Below are 17,200 nucleotides of genomic sequence, written 5' to 3' on the forward strand. Positions count from 1 at the left end.
GCAGCATGGGGTGTGCTCAAGGAAGGAGGCAGCAATGCACAGTGAATCACAAACAGTGTGGGGATTGCCTTGCTCTGTGCCAAATTATGTTTCCTATCTTCAGCATGTAATTTTCAGGCAAAGCTGTTGAAGTCTTTAATCAATAATTAGACTTAGAAGCTTCTTTAGCCCTTTTGGGTTTCCTTTTTTTCAATAATGGAATACAGCATTATTATTCCATGACTCTTCCTGACATATATTTCAATGAATGCTTTCCTGGTGTTTTTTTTTTTTTTAATTTATTTATATTTTCCTTCAGTTTTCTAAAATGGGTATATAGAGATCCTATTTCCATCAAGAAATGAACTCAAAATTACCTGGTAAAAGTGGCTGATATACGTGGAGATTTTTTTCCTGGCAGGACTAAGCAGAAATGTCTTTCAGTAGGCTAAAGTAAATATATATTTCTAAAATTGGATTCATTCAGTAGGTTTTTCTGCATTAAAATAAAAAAGCTAATTAAAATGTCACTCATCACTCCTTTTCATTTTTTGTGTGTCAATACGTGAATGTCTGGCTGAATAAATCAATTCTGTCACCAGGTGTTGGTGTGAGACAGTTCCCTCTGTAAAGGCCCCTCAGGACAAGTTACAGCCTGGAGGGACGGGCATTTTTGTCCTTTACTAGATAAGTGTGTGTGTATGTGTACCTACCTATGTATATATGTATGCATGGGTGTGGTTGCATGGCGTTCCTTTCATGTTTGAGAAGCAGCCTTCTGGGTGCCTCCTTTGCTCAAGTGTCATTTGTCCTTGTTGCTTCCTCACTTTCACATATTGATTACAGAAGTACTCCACAGACTTTTTGTTTTCCTCATAAGAATTTTAATGTTAGGTATAATCAGATTCAGATTTTTTTTTTTCTTTCTGTACAACAGATCTTAATAGATACTGCCTAACCTTTAAAGAAACCTGTAAGTCTTTTTTAATTGCAGACACAGCAGATTTAAATAGTTTGTAAAAATATTCTCAATGTGCTATGGGTAAGCAGTTTGATTTCAATGTCATTTTCTTAATCTTTTGGGGAATTTTTGTGCCCCTAAATTGACCTAAGGGATTTTGTTGTCACATTTTCTACTGATCAGTTTTGATTTCTCTTTTCAGCTCCCCACAGAATGTTTTGGATGACTCGCTGCTGTTCTGTGTTGGTAGGAGGGATGTCCTACCTGCTTTGATATCTGTTGTGACTTAGCAGAAGTTGAAGTCTGCTGTATAGCCTTCTGTACAGAAGTTGAAGTCTGTCCTTCTGCCCCTTACAAGCCTCGGTGACCCCAGGCAATAAAAACTGCTAATATGGAATGCTCTAAGCAAAGAGAGAAATTGTAATAAATGCCACTATTATTTTAAAAGTCTTCTAGACCAGGGGATTCTTTTAAGAATTTATACATTTGGCTCAGCTGTAAGTTTCTTGGCATCCTTATGTTCATTTAGGGAAGTTCATATATGTATTTATAGGAAATACATTCTGGAGCTTAATCCAAAGGTTTGCAAACTTTCTGGCTCTCCGTAGAGCCAAAACCATGCATTTCTATATCTGGTTTAGGTTTTTGTGGATCTTAATATTAGATTTTGCCAGTTGTGTGGTCCCTCCAAATTCTGCTTCAGTGTACATACATTTCAGTTTTGTTGCTGGTTGTTTGGTTTGGTTTTTTTCTCTTTATATGTTGCTGTTCCTTCAGAGTTATATTTTTACTGTCTAGCACTTGTTCTGTTTTCTAAAGCACAAGTTATCGGTAGTTTATGCTACTGTTTTTATTGCACTTAGGTTTTACATTGCCTTTATTTGTTTTCTTTAATCCGAAGCACGTTTTGGCCATTGCTTGTTCTTCTGTTTGTAATTGTACAAAGACAGCTACTGCAGCTACACCAGCCCAGAATACATCATATTATTTTTCTTTTTAGACATTTTGGTAGTTTTCAGAATTTTATTCATAATGCTTCTGTGGAAATGGAACCTCTGGAAGAGCAACTTCCTAATGTGTTCTCATACAATTTTGCACACACATGCAGTTCTTTTAAGGTCCTTCCTGTGTCCTTGTTTGCAGTTAGTAACTAGCATACAAATGGATTTGAGAATTGTTTCCTGAAAATTAATAAATGCTCTTGCACTTGTACTAAGTGTTATCCCCCCTTTACAGATGCAGAGAGAAGAAATATGATTATTATAGCCTGCCGAAAACCTCTGTTGTGATAGCTTTTTATAACGAGGCTTGGTCAACGCTTCTGCGAACTGTTCACAGTGTTCTTGAGACATCTCCGGATATACTTTTGGAAGAAGTTATCCTTGTAGATGATTACAGTGACAAAGGTAGGAAGGATAAATCTAAATAATATTGATTGGTTTTTGGTCAGCCAGTTATAGGAGAAAAAGTTACGCTGTTCAGGTCACATACCAGAAAACTGTACAACAAAGGCATCTCACTGGAAAATAGTTTTTCTTGTAGCGTGCCAATGAAAAATTTGACTTCTATTTAGTTTAGAATGGGGAAGGACATTTGCTGTGTTGTAACATGAGTGCTTGCATGTATAGATAACTACAGACTGATCAGAGTTCTTCAGATTTCCTGAATTAAGCAAGTTTTGATTGCACCAATGCTCCCCTGGTGTCTCATATAATGACAGTGACCTAGTTCTTTGGTCTTGTTTGAATAGCGGGACATAAAGGCAATGATGGCATTTTCTACCACACATGAATTGTGTTAAGAATAAAACTTTTATACAGAAAGTTTTAAGTAACATTTGAGAAGCATTTATGAATCTGGAAATGAATTGGAGAGGCAAATGTGAAGAGTTCAATTTCTTAAAAGTAACCGTGATTTGTGTCCATCCAAGTTCTGTGCTTTTTCCTGTCCTTTCTAAACATGTGTAGCAGAATCAGAGCTGGAAATGCCAGAATCTTTAGGCCGCTACTATGAGTAATATGCTACTGAGGAGAGAGCTTTCTATAGCATGACATAAACAAATCATTTCGGGTTATATTATTCCCTCTTTTTTTTTTTTTTTTTGCTGGTTACAGAACATTTAAAGGAGACTTTGGAAAACTACGTGGCTGGCCTACGCAAGGTACGTCTGATCCGTGCAAATAAGCGAGAGGGGCTGGTTCGAGCCCGGCTGCTGGGGGCGTCTGTGGCGAAAGGAGACATCCTAACATTCCTGGACTGCCACTGTGAATGCCACGAGGGCTGGCTGGAGCCGCTGCTGGCAAGGTGAGCTTATGCTCTGGGCTGGTTTTCTCTCTTACTGGAGAAGGGGCGAGACAGTTTGGCCCACTTTTTCAGTGGAAAAATGACTCATGGTTTACCAAAGGTTACTGCAGTCTGCTCCCTGAGGCACTGCAAGTGTTTGTCTCCTGGCTGTGGGGAAGCAAATGGAAGTGTGACAGTTCAGGACAGGACATGGTGGGCTTTTTGCCTTTTTGTTTTTGTTTTTTTCCTGAGGACCAAGCTGCTCTTTTTCTTCAGACAATGGTAAGTTTTGGTTTTCAGGAAGGCTAGTCCACACCCCCAGCTTTGAAATTACCTTGTAAAGGAGGCTATTTCTGTCAGCTTGGGTGGTGGATGAGCAGAAGGTCAGAAAAGATGTGCGCCCCCTGCAAGGAAACGTTTACGTAAGCAGACTGGAATACAAGTCAATAAACTCCATCTTCATAGTCCTGAGCAAATCCACCTTTCCAGACTGGTTCTGATATAAAGCATCATGCTGTAGGATAGGGAGGAGTCAATGTTATGTCAACACTGACTCTTGCTTGGAAACCATCTGTCTTGGGACACTGTACTTTACGCCTGTGTAGTCTCTGTCTATACTGCAGATCGGTCAGGCTGTTTAGAAAACTTCTGTTAATTGAAAGCAAGCAAACAAACAACAAAAACCCAAGGAACCTTCTCAAATCTCTAACAAAAACCCTCTAGAAACCAGAATAGTAGCGCTCTGTTACAGCTGAGAGTATTTATTATATTCTGGAAGCCTCACCCATGTGTAGCCAGCAGCCGTACATGCACGATTCTTGCTATGGGTTCAGCCACTGGTACCTCACCGCAGCACCTGCTGCTCCTGTCTCGTGTTATGAGGTTTTTGCCCCTTTTGCTAACAGCTCGTGTCTTTACCCCCTTGGATGCCTTTAGCAGGTACTGATAGATGCAGGACCTGAACCAGACCTCCTAAATATGGGATCTAGAAAAACAGCTCTCTTCAAAACATAATCAAAGGGAAAAAAAAAATCTTTCATCAAGGCCAGTGGTTTGATTTGGATCCTGTTAAGATTCCCACCAGATACTGTAGGCTGTAGAAAAGGACCAGAAAAAACAGCCCTATACAAACTGGAGAGAGACTTCCAAAAGCACATAGTGTCTTTATCTGTGCAAGGCTTCCTGATTCCTAGTGGGACTTGTGTTCTCAAATTCCTCATGTCTCTTTGAAATTTTACCTAGAATGCTATTTCAGTTTTTGGTTTTTCTTAAAATTGTCATACTTACCTTGTTTCTAAATTTCACACCGAGTGTATTCCAGGCAACTATGAAAGGAAAAGGGATAACCATCAAATCATAAGCGTGGGTTTACCAGCTGTCCCCTAAAGAAAGTGTATGACTGGAGAGACGATTCTGTGATTTCTTCACTTCTTTAGCGCACCACTAGATGGCAATCTTGAGGAAGGATTGGGATTTTTTTAAACGTGGTCATCACCACCTGTAAAAAGTTAGCCCTCTCTTGGAATTCCTGCCGTATTTGCTGCAGATGCAGACGTGCATCTCTAAGGGAGTATTTCTGCAGCATATCTGACTCAAATGTATGGCATCAATACAACAGTGTTAGCATTTTGCAGTGCAAACACAGTTGTATTTATAAGCTGCCTGTGCATTGTACCATCTAGTTAATTCTTAACTTAAAGAAAAGGTGATGGCTTTTCACTTACTTCATTCCTTTCATAACTGAAGTCATATGCCAGCTACCTAATTTTTACTTATTTACCTTCTTGTTACAGGAGGGCAAAATATTTTTACATTTTATTATTCGGTTTTCTTTTCTTCTGCGTGCGTGCATCATTTTCATTGCTTTATACAATGAGGATTTGTACAAAGTTTTATGCAAGTGAGACAGGAGATAACAATATTTGTATAAGCCTTTTTGTGTGCTCTACCAAACAAGATCTCAGTGGGAGATCATAAAGAAGAAAACATCTGTTTCACATATTCCCTCCAGTAACAAGAAACCATTTCATATTTAAGGCAGTCTTTCTCAGCTCAGACAATACTTCTTTGGAACTGCTGCTGTTCTCTGCTGCATTTAACCATCACAAGCTACTCTAATTTCAGAGTATGAGCCCTTGGTCAGCCTACAGGTTTTAAGTTTAATAATCCCATGAGGAATGAGCTCCCTTTGAATGACAGATGGACTGCATCTTTTACTTGTTTGACAATATGGTGTGTTCAGTTTTCCTTCACCTCTGAAATATGTAAATAGAAGATGCAGGGCTGAAGTGCATACCTGCATCTTTAAGTCACACAAGTTACTTCATTTCACTGAACTATCAGGAGATGTCTAACATTAGAACTGGGAAGATGATAAACAGGGATTTAAAAGAAAGACCTTGGTTTGAGCTTGTGTGCTTGCTGTTGCTCCTAGTACTGAGGGAGGCTGTTCTAGAAGGTGAGGAGAAGGCTAAGAATCCCACTGCCTTCTGTAATGACAAATCCTTTTGGGAAGAAATCCTGAAAACCTTTCATGGTATTGAGAAATGGGAGGAAGAGGTTTATCTCCTTGTAGAAGTAGATCTGCAAGAAATGTCATCAGCTCTGATGTATTCTTAGTATGATAAAGATCTTGACTATCTTTAGATCACCCTTGGTGATAGGAATGTCATTCTGCAGTGCTATCTTGTTTCTCCTTTTCATCTCCTATGTTGCCAGGGTTTCTGGAAGCCTCCTTCAGGTATGTTTCATTGCTGGAGGTGTAATTCCCATGTTGCAGGTTTGTTTTTTTTTAAGATCAGGGATTCTTTTTGAGTTACTGTTACAGTACTCAGTACATTTGCAGATGATCACAGTTTCAAGAACAGCCATGACTTCAAGGGCCAAGAGGATGGCTAGTTTATTATTTATCATTGCAGAACAATGCAATCAAGTTGCTCTCTTAAAAACAGTTACCTGTACAAAAGAAAATAGACAGGTTTTGTTGATAAAGTGGTGCTGGCTATGGCAGCCAAGCCAGATGCTGAATGTGTTATCTTAAGCCATCTGGCATGCCTTGCTTCCACAGTCCAGGAAGGCTGATGTTTGCCAGGTGCCTACAGTGGAGTGCATCCTGAGATATCCTCCTGATGATCCCCAGTAGGAAAATGGAGGTTATTCTTGTATTTCTTGTATCATCATTTCCTTGCATTGCAGCATGAATTGAAAAGGAGCAAAACTTCATGTTTGGTATCTGTAAGCATTCTTTGTTCTTGTCACTTCCAATTTTTTATTTTTAGAGAAGTTCCTAATGGAAGTCACCTTTTTGTTTTAAAAACATACCAGGATTGCTGAAGAAGAAACAGCTGTTGTCTGCCCTGTTATTGATGTTATTGACTGGAATACATTTGAGTACTTGGGAAATGCTGGTGAGCCACAGATTGGTGGATTTGATTGGAGGCTGGTCTTTACTTGGCATAGTACCCCTGAAAGAGAACAAAAACGGAGGAAGTCCAAGACCGACGTCATCAGGTTAATTTTTATGCGTCCTGTGAAACTATGAATGTGTTTTTGATTTCACCTGAAAATGCCAGGTGCTGAAAGATACTCGGGAAATGAACATATTACTGAAAATTATGTATTTTGTGTAGTTCCCCCTTTTTTTTTTTCAAAATAGCTCTTGCTTACCATGCTCCTGGAAAAAATATTGCTCTAAAAGCTGAAGTTCCTGTGTCATCTTCCATATGGACAACTTATTGCATAGTCTCTTGACTCCTCTAGGCAAACTCTTACAGATGCTTATCAGCACATGGAAAGAGTGTAACTGATTAGCTAATACTGGAGGATGTCCTCTGTGCAAAGCAAAGAGCTTCGTGTTGTAAAAAATGTATCATGGACGATGATGAAAAGGGAAAAAAATCACTAATCTGATTAAGAAGGTAAAAGTAGTTTTGAAGATTTATTTTTTTCTGTGCTGTAATGATAGTTGTAGTTCACTGTGCTATTTTCAATGGTGAACCATTTTGCCAGTTCTTTACTGGTGTGAAACTATACACCTGCTATCCACCATGGTTTCTTTGAAGGGCTAACTTGCAGAGCTCAGGCTGATGTCTTCATTATGGGTTTTAGTTTTGTTTTATTTTAAGACAAGATGCCATCAATTGGTATTATTGGTCACTCAAAGTTGTATTTTTAGGAGAGGTAAAATAATAGAACAAACAAGGCATCTGGAAAATGGGAATGGTAGACAAGATCCTGAAAGCTGAGCATCTGCCATGTTCAACCTATCCCCATCTGCTGTGGAAGTTGCCATATTTCAGCAGTTTATTGTGGTAAATTAATGGGTTTGGCATTTTTAATACTGTGATTTTGTTCGTACATTTATCTGTTACCGTATAGACCACAAAAAACACGGAATTATTAATTTTTCTCAGTCTTTTCTAGGTTGCTTATCATATGTGAAATACTCAGTATTTCACAAATATTAATGAACTTACCCTCAACTGAGTGAACTTTCTTTTAAATGGGAAAAGCGAGGTAGTAATTTAGTCTTTCTCAGCATGTATTAGTCCACATCCTCCTTAAAAAAATTCAAAATTGAGTAAATATTTTTAAAACATTTAATTCAAATATGATGCTTTTTTTCTTCATGATAAGAAGAATTGTCTTTGACATGCCAAGAAGAAAATGATGAGGGATAAAGTTTCATGGTAGCCTGAGGATTGTGAGCTCAACAAGTGTCTGGAGAAAGCAGCAGTGCTGAGAGTGGTGTCACCAACAGCTGGGTTTGGAAAGAGAGATCTGGGGGGAAACAGAAGGACTTGGCTGGTTATGGAGTTTCTTATTTTTCCTTCTGTCTTGTCTCATCTCATTCCATTCTTTGAAACAACATATGACAGTGTGAGACAGTGCTGCTTCAAAAAGATAGCTGGTAAAATTAGTTTTGACAGATTAAGAGTAATTGATCACTGTACCTCACATTTGTTTATATTTACCTCAACAGCAATTTAGTAAAATTCATGAAATAACAGCTGAACTTAGTTCTAATCACCATTATATACTTGACACTTTAAAGAGAGTCACCCTAAGACTGTAAACAATTACGAACAATATTGAACAAATACAAATTTATGCATGTGTGCACACTCTGCCCTTCTGAAAGTACATCCCTTAAGTGCACTGTCACCCTGGGCCTTGTGGTCTTCAAGGAGGAATTAGTTATGACTCCTGATTTCACTTTTTTTTTTTTTCTCCCCAAACTTAGTAAAAAATTTAAGAACATACAGAGGGGTAGATTTTCTTAGAAAACAAATCTCTTTAGGAGCTATATTTACTTAATAATTGATATCTGAGAGGTTTTTTTCAATTGATATTAGTGGGATCAAGGTTGTTGTTTTTAATTACTAAAGCAGAAATATTTCTTTAATTATTACCCAAGTGAAATAGATAAGGATACAGCACTTAGAATTTCAGAGCCAACTATACAGCTCTGCCACAAGGAAGCTAATGTTGTGTTATGTGAAGAGGCTCTTCATTTACACACAAAGACACTGCAATAGGAAAAAATTATTTTAACACAATATTTTTACGTTCTGGTGCTTTTTTCAGATACAGTTTTTTATTAGAAAATTAAATTCAAATGGCCTCATAATAATTGATGGATTTCTCACTGTTACTTTGTATCCAGAAAAGACTGAGAAATAGAAAATAAAAATATATTGTATTTTTTTATCTGTTCCATCAGTTTAATATTTTTTCTTTTTATTCAATTCAGAGTTACTGTCCTCTTTTATAGGTCTCCAACCATGGCAGGTGGATTATTTTCTGTGAGCAAAAAGTATTTTGATTATCTTGGTTCCTATGACACAGGAATGGAAGTCTGGGGAGGAGAAAACCTTGAGTTCTCATTTAGGGTAGGTGGTTTAATTGAAAGTTTCTTTTCCTCAGAATACAACAAGTTCTTATTTCTTTCTTCATGCCCTTTTACTTAATGAGGTAGCTGTAACGTAAGCAAGTGTTAAGAAGGGAGTATTTTGGAAGGTGTTTGTATGAATCTTGTTCTTGCACTTGAGGATAGCTGTGTTTTTCTTCAAAACAGCCATTTTAAAGCAATTTTTAAAAACATGTCTTTGTCTTGAGCTCTAGTATGAAATGTAAAAAGGGGTGTGATACTAGTGGGTGAAGTTTACATCCCGCAGCTTGAAGGAGGTCATTGGGAAGATTTGTAGTTCTTTGATGTGACTCAGAGTTCTTGCTGTGCTTGATGGAGTGAGCAGTTCCCAGTGGGGCAGGAGAAGGCAGCCCCTGTACTAATTTTAAGGCTTTATTCTGTTTCACCTGAGAATAAGTTTGTATAAAGGTTATAAAAGGTGGGAGGGAAGATCTCCAGTAACTGTAGAGCTGTACTGCACAGGAAGCTGGACCAAGTGCTCAGGTGTGAGGCAAATAGCTGTAAGGAAAAGGATTTACAGCGGGAAAAGAGAGGAGACACAGGACAGTCCAGACGGGTTATCAAAGCAGTGTTGTTCCTCCTCAGCTCGGCTGTTACCAGTGCTGTGGCTGATTCCCACTGAGCACTGGCTGCCTATGGTTTGCCTCATATCACACTTAGTTCATTGAAGCAATCCAATGGTGATGTAAGAGGGAAGCTGTAGGGCCACTTTTGGCTTTCAGGGAGTTCACAGCCTATTCTCCTGGATTTCCTGTGTCTGTTCTGCCCATCATCTGTTATATTTGATGGTCATGTTTGCATTTCTGTGAGTCATTGAATTGTGGTACAGGAGGGTTTTTGGTTTTTTTACCAGGTGACAATGATTTCAGGGATAAATAGCATTTTACTGCTACAAAACTACTTTCTTTAGAAAGGAGGCATCAGCAGACTGTCTCTCTTGATGTCTGTGTGTTAACTAGAGAAGCATGGAGTCTTCCTAGCTGTTGTTCTGGTCTCCCACTGCCTGCAGTGCAGAAATCGTACAAAAGAGGGTATAAAAATAAGGAACAAAAATTATTAGGAATGATAACAAGCACATGCCTAGAGTTGATATGGTTTCTCTCTGGAGGGAGATTTCTCAACTGGAAATGCTGTTTGATCTGAGTTCATGACCACCTCCTTTTCCACTTAGGGAAAAGTTTCTGGCACGTAAGCCCAAACACAGCCTACTTAGTAGTCTTGGTCTAGTTCAGCAGGCCTCCACCTGAAGCGCAAAGCAGCTGACACACCTCCATCGGCCCAGTGGCCCTCTGAAACAGAAGTCTTTGGTTCCCGTGTAGCCAGAGCTGCAACTCCTTGTAGAAAACCTCTAATATGGCACACTTGGCATGCAGTTCTTGGCTTTCTGCTCTTCGTGCTTGCTTTTGGGGAGACCAAGGCTTGCAGACAGCCTGACACCTTCCCTTTGATGCAGAGTGCCCGAGTACCAGCTGATGCTTTAGACTCAGCCTTTCATTGCCATTGACCTCGATGAAGCTCTGGCAGCCAGTCTCGTTTTTTATGTCACTGGTTCCCCTGAGCCAGGACTCCTGGGTGGGGTGCAGCAGCATGTATGAGCAGTGCCTTTACTCCTTCAGCTTGCAGGACTGTGGTCTCCTCATGGGACAGAGGAAGCATCAGAGGCAGCCCAGCACACAGGAGAGGCACAAAGGGAGCAGCAGAGTCCCCAGGAGGCAGCGCACAAGCGCGCTGCCACGCCCTGCAGGGGCTAAGCCAGCACGTGGGTGCAGGTGGATCAAGTGCTCCTGGGAGACAAATGATTTAACAGGACAGACTGTGCAATGGCCAACAAATATGGCTGGCCATGGCAATTTTCCTAGTGCAGATTGCCAGTAGCACCTGGGCATTTGTACACAACATGCTTTGCTCTGTTTGATTTGGAGCCCTTGTACTTGAGCTCTGCGTGGTGAGGATTTTTGCGGAAGAGAGCAGAGTGCTACGATGTTGTTTAACTGTGTTCTTTTGGCTGCCCACAGTGTTCCAAGAGGTCGAAAGGGATAAATCATTGTTAATGTTGTTGTCCTTTTGTTTTCTAGACCTGTCAGACCTGAAAATTAGGAGCAGAGCTACTCAAAACCACTGTAAATTAATTTATTGTTGTTCTCATCTCTGGAAACACCACTCTCTCCCAATGACATGAAAAGACTTGTCCTCAAGCCTCTTCTTTCTTGCACTTCGATTATTCTGAACTGAAGAAATTCTCTGTGGTTTTGAGAGGTGCAACAAGGACAAAACTTTCGCTAAAAGCATGATGACTAAGAGAGATGGAGGCTACGTGCTGAATGCAGAATCGAGTCAATGTACCTTGATTTGGGATTGCTTAATGCTATTTGGCTGGATAAAATTTCACTTCATAGGCATAATGGGCATTGAAACTCCTCTTTCTGAGGGATTCAAAACATGCTCTTTCATCTTCTCCCTCTTGTACTCAGAGCAAAGGGAACCTGGTTGCAGCTTCCCTCCCCTCTCTGCTCTTGGTCCTGCAAGTGGCACTGCAATGTAAGTTTGTTTCTGGACCAAGGCTTAATATGCCTGTGGTCTGTCCTTCAGCCCACCATGTGCAAAAAGGCCTTTCTTTTCAGAAATGTTATTGCCCATAAGCCTGGATGATATGCCTCAGAACACTCGGGGTCTTCTCTTTTGCAGTATTTTTGTATTGCTTCTTTTTGTCTGGATCTGGAGCTCTGCCTTGTGTTGAGAACACCCAGGATGGGTCCACGTGTCTGGGGTGCCTCTCCACCCAGCCAGCTTCCAGCAGATTGTGCATAAGCACCACAGTGGGGGCTCAGCCACAAGTCATCAAGAAAAATTGTAGCAGAGAGAGCAGCAGAAACATAAAGTTTTCCACATTTTGCCCTTTTTTAGGATGTGGCATCCTTTTTATGTTTTTTATTTCTTCCAGATAGTCTTAAAATGTTAGCATGAGCTGGTAGAGCTTTTATTCTTTAGCATTCAATGACCCAGCACTAGGTCAATTGTCTAGAGACCTGGCAGGGATGGTGATCCCAAGGCGAGATCTGAACATTTTCTGTAGGTTTTCATAATGCTGCCATCTGTCTCTGAAAACAAAAGAAAAGATGCCAATAGCATGCATCAAGATGAAAGTGGAAGTAAAAAAAGGAATGTCACCCTGTTTTCTTATTGAAGTGAAGGAAAAATGTGTGCTTTTGTAATGAGAGCTGTGAATTAGCCAGACCTAGTCAAGAAACAGATCTGCATGTATGTGAGCTTGCAAAATATACATGAAACCTAATATGCTTTTCTGTTACAGAAGGTTGAACTAGTTTTATGGGGAACCTTCTGCAGAGCCACTTATTTAACACTTAGTAATCAATGTTAGTTTCTCTGTTAAATTCCTTGCTTTATTTTATGGCTGTTCATTTGTACCCGATTTTATATAGAGGTCATAATGTTTTCCATTAAAATGAAAGCAAATAAACCTTATGAGATTTTTTTTTTTAGCTAAAATATATTTAATTTTCTTTTGTGATAGGAGGAGAAGATAATTTTTTTACTTTTTTTATGGAATACATAGAATTTAGTGAGCATTGCTTAGCAGCCTACAGTTATTTTTTAGAGAGCTTTAATTATTAAAAATTCAGCTGTTATGGAATTCTCTTTTTGTCATCAATTTAACAGAGGTATGGTCAGTTTGTTTCATTCCTTTGATGTTGCTATCCAAAACCAAATCAGTGGAGATGACACTCATTGATTTCCAAATTTAGAAATTTGAGAGAAATTCTGAGTAACTTTAAAAAAAGCCCTTAAAGTTAGCAGTCTAAAACCAAGTCCTATCCTGTGTGAGCTGAAAGCCTTCATCTTTTTAGATCCCTAAAAGTTCTGGAGAGAGAGGTGGGAAAAGTCCCGTCACTGATCTTTTGACACTGTTAGCAACAGAGCTTTTATTTGCTGCCTCATAGCTTTCACTCCTGCTGTGTTCATTTGAATAACATATAATTAAAAATGTATGTCTTATACAAGAAGGTTGTCAGGGAGCAAACCTCTACCCCTTAAACCTATCCCAGCTAATTTCCTTTGTCTTCGATTTACAAAGGAATGATGAGCTGCCATTTATGCATGGTTGAATACATGAGCAGAAGTCTAAATCTTTTATGGAAAGTCTATCAGAGCCATTGGTGACAGCCTCAAATTAGTTCAAGTAAAGCAACATGTCCCATCTTTCTCCCATCTGACTAAATTTCAGAAACCTTGTTTCAGGCACCCTCCAGAAACAGGCTGTCTGCCATGTTGTGGTCACAAACAATATTAAATAGGAAATACCCAGCTGTGCTTTCCTTTCAGGTAATCAGACTTGAGGTCAGAACGGGTGACGGGAAAGTGGCTGTGTAGATGAACTGCCAAAAGTCCTTGGTTTTCAGAGGAGAAGGGTGTAATTACAAGAATGTGCACAGAGTGCTGAGGCTAATGGATCCACTTGGTGGTTGTTTCTGGATTTTATCTTATGGGCTGTACATTTCCTGACCAGGGGAGCCAGAGAGGCCGGAGGATATCTATCTCTCCTCAAACCAGACCTTCAGAGCACAAGGGCAGAGTGGTGGTTGGCAGGGTTCTGCCAATTCCACGTTCAGGTGCAAGTACTTCCTTGGCATGAAGCAGGAATATTGGTTTAGATAGGGGAGGTTGTTTCATTGTTGTCAGTTGGACCGCCATAAGTTAGTAGAAGTATTTTGCTTTTTCTTTTCATGTGTTGGTTCTGGGGTACCATTCCTACCTTTCCAAGGGAAAAGATTAGTGTCATCACCAGGCACCTCTGTCTCCCTTCTAGATTGGTAAATGTACAAATGGGAGCACGACTGACTGTTCTTCAGTGATATAACAAGCGTACCTGTTTTGTCAAGTCAGCTTTCCAGTAGAATATATAGATGATATATAGATGTATAGATTTCTGGTAAGAATTAGTTATCAGCTATCGGTTTCTTTCCGAGATAGCTATTTACATGGTTAATTTGAAAAAGAAACATGCTCCTCTTTTCTCTCTCGTCTCTTCTCTCTCGTCTCTTCTCTCTCGTCTCTTCTCTCTCGTCTCTTCTCTCTCGTCTCTTCTCTCTCGTCTCTTCTCTCTCGTCTCTTCTCTCCTATTTCTCTTTATTTTTTATTTTTCTTCTTTTTTCTTTTTTTCTCTTTTTTAACAATGTCTGCATAACTTATATTGTAGACCACATCGTATCATGAGAAAATAAAATTAAGAAAGGAAATTGCTCTCCAGATAAAACCAGAGATGTGGTTATCTCCTTGTGAACTCAGAGCTAATTACTAAGAGCAACGAGGATGTAATTTTTTCCAGTTTAGTCATCGAATGAGACACAAAATTATTGTTTGTGTTACTTGTAGTATGGTGTATTCTTGAGATGGTGTTATTCTCACACAGGCTTATTGTTACTATATCCTTGAGCTTGCAAAGACTCAAATTAATGATACACACAATGTCATTCTTTGCTCAGATATGGCAGTGTGGAGGAAGTCTTGAGATCCATCCTTGCTCCCATGTAGGTCACGTTTTCCCCAAACAAGCTCCGTACTCACGGTCCAAAGCTTTGGCAAACAGTGTGCGTGCAGCTGAAGTGTGGATGGATGAATACAAACAGCTTTATTACCACCGCAACCCACACGCTCGCCTGGTGAGTTCAGCTTCATTGTTCCTGCAATTTCGGTAGCGTTTGTTTTCAACCTACTAACTATTGATTAAGCTAATATTTAACAGGAAGTGCTTTTCATGTTTATTTCTTATTTCTTCTGAAACTTCTTCCCAGGCATAGAATAAGTGTATGATTTTTAATTGCTTGGAAAAAATTAGAAATTCTGTAAGAGTACAAGGTGGCCCAATCCGTGTCAATATTAAATGAATGAATTAATAAATGAAAGAATAACATGAAATGAGGTGATCAAAGCAAGGAGAATTGTGCACTTCTGGGAAATGCCTGATACAGGATTCTCTCAAAAAGAATTATAGACACACAATTAATGAATGCAAATCAACACGTTTCAGTGGACAGTAGTACAGCATGGTAACAATATTTAGCAAAATTACCTGTCTTGTGATAATTGTAAAACTTTGGACTGATATAAAATAAAATAGATTTTTCTGTTTGATTTACTGCTCCACCATGTTTAGTTAAGAAAAAAGAAAAAAAAGCAAAACCAAAATCAATATTAAAAAGATTAATTAAAATCAGTCGTGGGAGCTCAGATGAAAATGTTCCTAATAAAATGTTTCAATTATCAGTTCTGTTGGTTTTGGCGGTTCTTTTAAGTTAGTGTTTATATTTGCCTTGAAATTAAAATACAAGATCATTTGTTGCAGAATTTTTAAGGATAATTATTACTGTGAAAACTGAGTGTGTCAGAACAGTAAAGCAGTGTGCAAATTCATAACTTGGATGTATTTATCATCAGGGGCCTGAAGGCTGGAAGACAGTAACACTGCAATGTCCTTACAGTGTCTAGAAAGGAATTAAATGAACTTCTGGCACAAGGTCCAAAATTCAGGCCCCAAAAAAATCATTGTCTGCTGTTGCTTGTTTCTGGAAGGGCCTGATCTCCCCAGAATGATCTTTCTGCATGGAAAGTTTGCGAAACACTGCCTTTCTGGTTCTGTGTCTGGGGTGGGCTGCTGGGCACCTGTCTCTTTCTGCACTGGATCAGAGCTGAGGGACCAGTGTGGGGCACAGGGAGTCCCCAGCTCATCTGAATGGCCAACCCCAATAGACACACCAGGGGAAAACTGCTCTTGAAAACAAGAGGCTTTTAAAAGATATGCTGGAGGATGCTGGAGAAGATGAATTTGGTTAGCTTTCATCTTGTGTTTCTTTGGATTAAATTGGGTAATTAGATTATTATAGTCCACACATTTGTAATAATTGGTTTACGTTAACATCGTAAAAGCCATTTAGGTTTTATTATCAGAGTCTGACTTGGAGAGAAATATGGGATTCACCCATAGGCAACGCCAGGCTGATTTCAGCTTGTCATACACAAAAAAGAGCAATAAACACTGACAATTTTTCTTGTAAAGTGCTGGGAATCTTACATTACATGTGTGTAATGACAGAGCTTTAACTTTAAAGGATATTTCTGTGACAGTATGGGAAGTTTCGTGTATTGTCTTTCTGTAACACAGTGGATTCAAGCTGAAACTCATGCGGGTTTTTTTTCCCCGTATCAAAACAGCTGCTGCTAAACTTTAGTTTCCATAATACTCTGTGCACCACTTGTTGCAGCAGTTGAGTTCAGACCTTTTTACTTCATCAAACCCAAATATTCAGTTCTGTAGCATAACAGGAAAATGATTGATGCTGCAAAAATTGGTTCCGTGAAGTTTCACTTCAAGATTAACGTTCAGACCTCTGAGCTAATACATCATGCTGTTTGTTTATTCAAACAGGCATCTCTGCCTCTGCTTTACAACTGCTTTGTGTTTTCAGTGGTATTTCCACAACTTTGAGAAATGCAAATACATTTGTGGTCTGATGTAAGAGTGCGTCAAGTGACCTGTAAAAATCTGGGGGCTGCAAACACTATCTCATACCTGACTATCTGAAGTCCCTAGTCAATACAAAGAGAGGCTTTTGAAGACAGACATAAAAAGATGTGAACTCTGCTCCAATCCATAGACGGGGAAAAGTCTGCAGTGAAAGCTTTTCTCTGGAGGTTTAAGATTTCATACTCCCCACCCCTCAAAAGGATGAAGTTCAAAGGATGCATTAGCAGATTTTACGAATTTCATCACTTAAGTGTAAAACTGTACAGGTAATTTGCAAATGGATGGTGGTATAATTTAAAATCCTCAAGATTCATTCTCTGCTTTTGAGATTTTCAATTATCTATCTAAAGGAAGTTTTATTTTCCAATATGCCTTCTCAGTCTCCAGCAATCTGTATTCAAGGGCTTCCTCACTTGCAGATTCAGGGAGTTTGCTCAGACAAACTGTCTTCTAGAATATTTTAAAGTTTTACTTGCACAGTTCCAATTCTTTTTTGTCAACATTTAAC

The 17,200-nt window shown here is 39.2% G+C and overlaps 1 protein-coding gene across 1 annotated transcript in view; it reads left to right on the plus strand.

The window, feature by feature from the left end:
• The window catches only part of GALNT12 (polypeptide N-acetylgalactosaminyltransferase 12), a 47,629-nt gene that overhangs the window by 11,484 nt on the left and 18,945 nt on the right, over positions 1-17,200 (plus strand). Inside the window, exons 2-6 of the mRNA XM_032119812.1 lie at positions 2,177-2,346; positions 3,055-3,244; positions 6,548-6,733; positions 8,997-9,114; positions 14,654-14,830. Coding sequence (XP_031975703.1) covers positions 2,177-2,346; positions 3,055-3,244; positions 6,548-6,733; positions 8,997-9,114; positions 14,654-14,830 — 841 coding nt within the window. The remainder of the gene's footprint in view (positions 1-2,176; positions 2,347-3,054; positions 3,245-6,547; positions 6,734-8,996; positions 9,115-14,653; positions 14,831-17,200) is intronic.

The sequence above is a fragment of the Corvus moneduloides genome, chromosome 1 (genome assembly GCF_009650955.1).
Source record: "Corvus moneduloides isolate bCorMon1 chromosome 1, bCorMon1.pri, whole genome shotgun sequence".
Lineage (NCBI taxonomy): Eukaryota > Metazoa > Chordata > Aves > Passeriformes > Corvidae > Corvus > Corvus moneduloides.